The sequence below is a fragment of the Benincasa hispida genome, chromosome 11, assembly GCF_027475165.1.
Source record: "Benincasa hispida cultivar pf3 chromosome 11, pf3_genome.v1.1, whole genome shotgun sequence".
Lineage (NCBI taxonomy): Eukaryota > Viridiplantae > Streptophyta > Magnoliopsida > Cucurbitales > Cucurbitaceae > Benincasa > Benincasa hispida.
Window position 1 is genome coordinate 74,102,186 of NC_143488.1, and position 8,472 is coordinate 74,110,657.

The window sequence follows — 8,472 nt, forward strand, 5'->3', positions numbered from 1 at the left end:
TAATGATATTCTATATTTTAGTATTGTTTTTTAGTTAACAAGTTTAGTATAGTTTAAAAAGTTTAGTTTATTGTTATGTTTAAAAAGTTGATATTTATAGTTTAATACAAAATTATTGTGATAGTTAACAAGTTTAGTATAGTTTAGAAAGTTTAGTATAGTTTAAAAAGTTTAGTTTATTCTTATGATATTTGATTTCTTTAGTATTAACTTTGATGTTTATAGTATTAATATAATTTATATTTAATTAAGTGTAGATACTTTTATTGTGTATTCAATTTTTTTTTATTATAATTTATAAAGTTGTACATTATTCTTCTAATTGAGAAATAAATATTTTTTTTCTTTCAGATCATGGTTTTAAACTCAAAACCTGTTGATCCCGATGTTTTGTACGACCAGTCCATTCATCGATCATCTGTTGTATGGCGAGATCAATATCTTGCAGACGTCGAGAGGCAGTTCTCCAGCACACTATCCCACTCCACCCTCAAATACTACCGCTACTGCGCACATCTGGATTCTATGGGGTTGCCAGATTGGGATTTATTCAGTTGGACTGGCATCTGATCACAGCCTTCGTCAAGAGATGGAGGCCTGAGATGCATACATTTCATATGTCTGTTGGAGAGTGCACTATCACTCTACAAGACATAGAAGTGTTGTTGAGGTTACTTGTTGACGGTGAGCCGGTCCGGAGTGATGTACGATGACTGGTCACAAGTTTGTCAACTATACCTCGGTGTGACCCCACCTGCCAACAAAATTAAAGGATCGAGGTTAATTTTGATATGGTTAGGAACACATTTCCGTGAGCTCACAGATGATGCAAACGAGGAAACCGTCATAAGATATGTGCGAGCATATATACTACAAATGATGGGTGGAAGTTTGTTTTCCGATAAATCAAGTCATTTTGTATACTTAATGTTCCTGCCACTATTAGCTAACCTCTATGATACGGGGCGATATTCGTGGGGTGGAGCATGTTTGGCATGGTTGTATAGACAACTATGCAAAACAACAAGACCTGAGGTTCGAAAGATAGCTGGGTCTCTCATACTTTTCCAACTATAGGATTGGGAGCGATTGCCAACAATGGCTCCACAACTACAACATGTTAATGACGCTCAATTAGTTTGACGAGCCTACGATTCTCGGTGTTGTTTTAATTCAATTTAATTTTTATATCAATGATCTAGTTAATTTAGATTCTAAATTATCAATTTAAAATTTTAGGTGGAGAGATAAATTTTGTGTGACTAGGATAGCCACACATGTAGTCAGCCAGTATAGATACATGTTTGATCTGCTTCAACCTGATCAGGTACATTACACTGAACCTAATTGATTATTTTATACACATTTTTATTGTATTTGTCTTTAATGTTCTCCAATATAATATTTTGTGTTTCAGGTTATTTGGGAGCCGTAAAAAATTATTATGCATACTTTGCTCAATTTTTGTACGAATGGTTAAAACATATGGCGGACGATGAGTCCTCTCATATGTTTTCACATTGGTGAGTAGCATCTTCCTGACATGGTGATGAGACAATTCGGTTTTCAGTAGGATGTACCATCGCCTTGTAATACCGAACCCCTACTGCATGATATTGACTTAAGGGCTGGAGATTGGTCCGAAAAAGTTGCATATTTGGTAGTGCGATGGCACTATCGTGCAAGGTTTATTGTAGTGGGGGTTTATCGTGCAAGGTTTATTGGTAGTGCGATGGCACTATCGTACTGCGATGGCACTTTCGATCTCATTCTTTGCTTGCCTCTCTCTCGACCTCCTTGCTCTCTCACTATCCCACTCTCGTCTTTCTCGTTGTCTTACTCCCACTCTCTCTTCATGGTCTCTCTCTCACTCATTTTTTATCTCCTTTTCGTTCTCTTACTCCATTGCATCTGACGTTTCGAGTTGATGGCCAATAACGATACCTCTGCAAATGGAGAATGGTCGGCTCAAATAGAGGAAGTAAAATTGAGACGAAGAATAGGAAAAATAAAATTAAGAGTAATTCTGTAACTTTATTCGATGATAATGTAAGTAAAATGGCAAAATTCTTAAATTTGAAAGATTGAGACAAAAACCATTTTGGGTATAAAAATGAGTTTATTGTACAATGATCTCATAATCGGATCGTTGCGTTTGCTTTTGATAGTGCTCTAGGTCTCTTTGCAAGATTTTCCCTTTTTTCTTTTTCTTTTTCTTTTTCTTTTTCTTTTTTTTCTTCTTTTTTTTCTTTTTTTTTTTTTTTTTTTTTTTTTGTTAAGTACAAACATAAACTTTATGTGGAACCTAGCTATTTTAAAAAAATTTATAAAAAAGAAAGGAAAATTATTTCAAACAGTAAAAATGTTGAAAATATTTACAAGATATAGCAAATTTTTCGAATTATCAATGATAGACGCTGATAAATACTAATAGACTTCTATCAATGTCTATTAATATCACTTATAGACACTAATAGAAGTCTATCAGTAGCTATCATTGATAGTTCTAAAATTGTCATATTTTGTAAATATTTTGGTTTATTTTTCTATATTTAAAAACAATCCAAAAAGAATCCTAAATATTTAATTATTGATTTTTTATTTAAAAAAATAATATTCGTTATTCTTTTTTCTCTCTCTTTTTCTTCATTTTTTTTCCTTATCATTGGTGCATCTCGCTAGCAATCATCTTCATGCATCTCACTCTCATCACTCACATAAAAAAATCATTAAAATATTTCAAAAAAAGAAATAAGAAGAATTTAGCACATGTCAAATTATGATTGGACAATTTGATGGAATGCACAAATATATAAATGCACCTAAGTATTTTTATTTTTTTTTCATTTTTTTCTTCATTTCCTCTTTTTCTATTCTTCTTTTCGTTCGATTCAAAAAATAAAAACAAATAACTTGGATGAAGGGGAAAACCCTCTTCATTTTCATATACGAACCCCTCCCCCTAATTCCCTTTGTTCAAGCTTTTAAGAAAAATCGAATTGAAAGAATGGTAGTTTGTAGTATGGGCGGATTTATTATGGGCCAGGAGTTCAAATACCTCCTCAACTTTATGTTCTTTATATAATATATATAACTAACATAATATCAAAATCACTAGCTAGTTTAGTGGTAAGTTTGCCTTCTAACATTACATTTATTTTTACTAAATTATATAAAGCCCTCGGTCAACAAAATTTATGGATCCACCGGGAGGAAAAAAAGAGTACAAAATATTAATTTTTTTAATTTTCATAATACATAAATTAGGCAAAAAATAATAAAAAATGGATATCCCGTCAACATTCTATTAGAGTGTGTTTCTCCTTATGTTCTAATTTGTGCTTAAATTTTCAATTCCGTGTATAAAATTGGTCTTTGAATTCTAGACCTATTTGATTGTTTCTAAAATTCAAATTTGATAGTTTAAAAATACTATAGAGCCATTGATGATGCATTTAAATATGCTATCATGGACCAGATCGTAAACATAAATTCATTAAAATTTTAAACAAAAATTAAGACATGAAATATGTCACCCAATTTCATGCCTCAATTTTCATCCAAAACTCAAATTAATATCTGCTTCGAATATAATTTTTCAAAATTATAAAAGATCAGAATAATTTTGACTTTTGACTTTTAAAGTGGGTTTTAAACGAGTTATTTTCATAATTCATACATAAATTATAAAACATACATTCTAATACTATACATGGTTTTCATTTAAAATTACTTAATCAAGAGAGTCTTGACTCTCTTTTCTTTTGGTCAAAACTAACTAGCAAGTGAATGTTGTTCAAACAAGAATGAAAAGCAAAAGTTGATCAATAATCAATATCTAACCTTGATTTTTTTTTATCTTTAAAAGTGATTTTAAAATTTAATCATATTCAAAATCATTAATCATGCAAAATTAATTTAATAGTTAATTGTTTGATTTTTAAAATGACAACAGCACTACCAAACATGTCATAAAATCACATTAACAGAAGCCCAAAAGTAGGCATGGAAGCTAGCCAAGGTCCAAACTCCAAGCCACTCATTACAATACATCAAAACAAGTGAGGCAACAAATAATGGGGAAGAGAAGTAATTCAACACTTTGATTTTGTATACAAAATACTTTAAACCAGGAGTTCATTATACATACAACACTAGTCCCACCTATTGTGACACATTTAATTAATGAGAAATGTAGAAGATTTCAAAGGAATTTGTTGCACAAACTGAATTACAGCATATAATGAAATATACATCAACAAAAATATGCTCAATTAGAAGATCTTGTTATACTGACTTGTGAGAGAACCTTTGAGGTTTGAATACAGATTGAAGAGTGAGTATTGCCGAAGTTTCGACACTTCATACCAAGAGTTGAAGACAGAAAGGTGTTTATCCGTGCCGGAGAACGCTAACTGTATTGCAAGACTACAATCGACAGAACCACCATTGTTTTTGCAGTTGTTTGTTCTGATTGCACAATCTTGATTGTGGATGCAAACAAAGGTATTGTTGTTTGAACATTTAGCACAACCATCCCTTTTCCAGAACAAGTTTTGCAGCCTGCCTTTCTCAAACTCGAGCACCTATACACAAGAAAATTCAATGGATTCATTATCAATCTCGAAGGGACTGTTTAGTAGAACGAGAATATATTTTATGTTTTTAGTTTCACTAAATAAGTGTTTGGTATGTAATCTGAATTTTGTTTTTCTAAAACTGTTTTTAGATTGTGTGATGCAAATGGTGCAAATTCTAAAAAACAACATTTCTATGAGTCAGTAAATCCAAATTTTGAATTTGAAATTTAAAACAACATAAATATATTATAAGAAATAACAATGTAAACAACATTCTAGTATTTCGATTATAAACTCAATTTTTTTTTTTTTTTGTTAAGTTAAAATATGCATTATACAATATTTTATAAATTATAGATATTACAAAATAATAATTATACAAAAATAAAATAAAACATGTCACAAATTAAAAATTTATAGTTTGTACTCAACCCAATATTGTAACATTAGTTGTATTGTTTATATATCTTATCAAACACATTTTGAGCAATTGTCTAAATTGCAATTCAATTTCTATGGCCCCAGTTGGTAACCATTTTTGGTTCTTTTTTAAAAAAAAATAAATAAAATAAGCCTATTTTCTCTCCATTTCTTTACATGATTTGCATATTTATTAAGGTACAAGAGTTGAATTCTAAGTTAAAAACCAAAAACAAGTTTTTAAAAAGATACTTTTTTTAGTTTACAAAATTTGACTTGGTTTTTAAAAACATTGGTAAAAAGTAGATAAAAAAAGCAAGAAATTTAGAAGTGAAAGGAGTGTTTATAGGCTTAATTTTCAAAAACCAAAAGGTTACCAAACAGGGCCTAAAAATCTGCTACCAAATACACATTTGAAAACATGACACAACCTTAATTTCCATTAAATCCTTTGTTTTAAATCTCTCTGAGACCCTAAACAATCAAAATTTTGTTTTGAAAACGTTGAATACATCATGGTTTATGAAGCCTACTCACCACTCACATCTCCAACAATAACTCCACTCTCCCCACTCACGAAAAATAAAATATCGAAGGAGACTATCACAATGTCACAGATAGTTTTAAACCGTTCGATGCACGGAAAGAAAAACTATTAGAAACATTGGAGACTATCATACTATAATGACCTTATTCAATTATATCTCCATCACTATCTCTTACATTTCACAGACAAGATAATTTGTTACCTATGACCCTGGTCCCTGCCATATATCTATTGCATTCTTAGAAACAGCATATCACCAAGTCAGTATAGTATTGTGTTCATGTCTTGTGTCTTTAGCTTACTTTACTTCCTACTTTCAATGTCATAAGCTGATAAACTTACCAGAGTAAAGCTGGTTACGGTATGTTGTTGATCTGCGACAAAAATTGGAGGGGACCTTGCAGCATATTTCCGACCAGCAAATGCAACCATATAGCCATTTGAAGACTGGTAATGAATGAAAAGAAAAAGAAATCATGAACCCATGACTGGTAACAAATGAAAACTAACATGTTAAAGTAGATAATAAACTAGTAGAAAAAGAAATTCAGATTTCTGTGGTCAACCGAACCCCTCCCCCCTCCCCCCCCTCCCCCAAAACTAAAGTTCGACATTTGAGTTTCTTGTTGTAATTGGATCGTGCAGAATGTCAACCAATAGTGATTGATTACTAATTTCCCTCAATGAACAACTAACATACCAAAAAATCCCAAATCAAATCGAGTTATTCCATAAGGATTTGCTCTGTTTGCCTTCTAAAACCCATGATTAGTTGAATAGCTAACAAACCTACTGCTCCAATTACACAAAACCTACTGATCGTTCCATTAGACAAATAAACGCACAAAACCTAATCAAAACTAGTCTCAACTTCAGACGAAGAGTAAACAGAAAATCCGTAAATTCGACATCAACGAAGAAACGGATTTTGAAGAACTAACCGGATCGAAGGAGGAGACAGAGCGAGAAGTGTTGATGGTGAGGAGAGAGATCTCATCAACCTTAGGTCTAAACACAGAGATCAGAGAATTTCCATTCGTAAGAGCGAGCCTGCTGTCGCAAGGAGACAACTTCAAGGTTTTATTGAAGACAAACTTCTGCTCCGTCGCAAAAGCAAACCCTAAGGTGAAGCCGTCGGACTTCTCAACAGTTGTGTCGGTGCAAGTTGAGAAAACTCGGTTGTTGTCGCCAGCTTCGACAACCACCGCCGTCACAAACAGAAGCAGGACGACGGACGCCGGTAGGAGATCGGAAATCGCCATGGTCGAATTGGAAATTGAAGCTTGAAAATGGAAACTTCTGCCGAAGAAACCACCGCCACCGAAGTTTTCAACGGAGATCGTTAAAAGAGTCAAACTTCATTGGGAAGCTGAAAGAGATTCTCAATTCAAACTTTGATTGGGCTGGTTTTGAAATGGGCCGAGCCCATTAATAATTGATAGGAATTTTTTTCATAAATACTCTTATGCGTTTTTCGTTTTTCTAAAACGGTTCCTAAAATTTAGTTCTGAACTTCTAAAATTATGGAAAGATTCAAGACAAGGCAACTAAAAAAAATTAACATGCACCAATTTTATTACTATGCTAATAATATAATCGGCTTAAAATTATCATGAGTAATTAAAATCTGACAAATAATATGAAAAAAGTAATATTCAAGACAATACTAAGTATCCATATCATAGCTTAATAGAATAGGATACTTATTACTTTTTTCTAAAGTTGAATGTTTAATTTTCTAACTTTAAATAAAAATGAAGAAATTTAAAAATATATATATTAATTTTAAAAAATGAAAAGAAAAAAAAATGAATGTGTGAAATCTATGTATTAAAATTTAATTAAGAGGACATGTGCTAATAACCTAAATACATTTTTTTAGTTCAACATATGAGATGAGGGTTTCGAACATCTAACATTTGAAAGTATCTATTCTAGCTAACTAGTTAGCTATGTTTAAATTAGTTGATCGATCTATATCCTCAATTACTTATTAAAAAGGGAAATTATTTCAAATGATAAAACTATTAAAAATATTTATAAAATATAGCAAAATTTTATAACTGTCAATAATAGATGTTGATAGACACTGATAGAAGTCTTTTGTAAATATTTTTGTTCATTTTTCTATATTTGAAAATAGCTCTATTAAAAAGATATCGGATAACTTTAGAGCTTTTAGATATAAATAAATCAATTTATCAAACTAGTCAAATTAGTTAAATTCCTTAAAATATGTGAATAAGATGACGTTTTCCCCACATTACATCATATTGTTAAAGGAATGATTCATGTTATCTCCCCCAAATCTAAATCAATTAAATTATATTTTAATTCGATCATTTTTTTTTAACGAACCATTAATAGTTAAGGAGAAAAATATGTCACAAAACATGCAAGTAGATATTAATATGAGAAGAATGACTAACAAGTATAAAAAAAATAAGCATAACACAATCGATATAATATTAAATTAAAATTAAATTTTAAAATAAGAAATTTAGAATTTTAATAATAAAAAAATTATGTTTATTGAAAGTATAAATAGAACCTTGTTTTAGCTTGGCTTCACTCGATATTAATTTGATTATTATAGTGTATTGTGCAAACTCTATACTAATTTACCGTCATCGTGTCTCCCTCTTTTTTTATTTTTATTATTTTTTTTTTTTAATGCAAGTTTTTTGTATGTGGATCAATCTCACATAAATTGAAAGACTTTGATCGAAATTCTATTATAATTTTTAAAAATATTTGATAAAACCAATAAATAATTAAAACGTGAATGGCATAAGACTGGTCTATTAGAAACCACAAAAGATAAGTCATGTTGGTGAGAGTTCGATCCATACAAAAATAAAAAATAATAATAATAACAATTTATTATGGATTGTGAGCTTAAAAATTTTAATAATTTAAAAGAAA

General features: G+C 30.6%; 1 protein-coding gene across 1 annotated transcript; it reads right to left on the minus strand.

Annotated features, from left to right (window-relative positions):
• Positions 1–4,090: 4,090 nt before the first annotated feature.
• Positions 4,091–6,977, minus strand: LOC120089965 (uncharacterized). Its single transcript, XM_039047419.2, has 3 exons — positions 6,489–6,977; positions 5,890–5,994; positions 4,091–4,586 (listed from the first exon to the last, which is right to left on the minus strand). Exons 1-3 carry the CDS (start codon positions 6,807–6,809, stop codon positions 4,275–4,277), a joined length of 738 nt encoding a protein of 245 aa, XP_038903347.1. The 5' UTR covers positions 6,810–6,977; the 3' UTR covers positions 4,091–4,274.
• Between the last annotated feature and the right edge of the window lie 1,495 nt (positions 6,978–8,472).

Coding starts and splice junctions, on each gene's coding strand:
- LOC120089965 (XM_039047419.2), bottom strand. CDS start 6,809: ATGGCGATTTCCGATCTCCTACCGGCGTCCGTCGTCCTGCTTCTGTTT. Junction 5,995..6,488: donor CTGTCTCCTCCTTCGATCCG/GTTAGTTCTTCA, acceptor ATTCATTACCAG/TCTTCAAATGGCTATATGGT. Junction 4,587..5,889: donor CCGTAACCAGCTTTACTCTG/GTAAGTTTATCA, acceptor TCTTGTGTATAG/GTGCTCGAGTTTGAGAAAGG.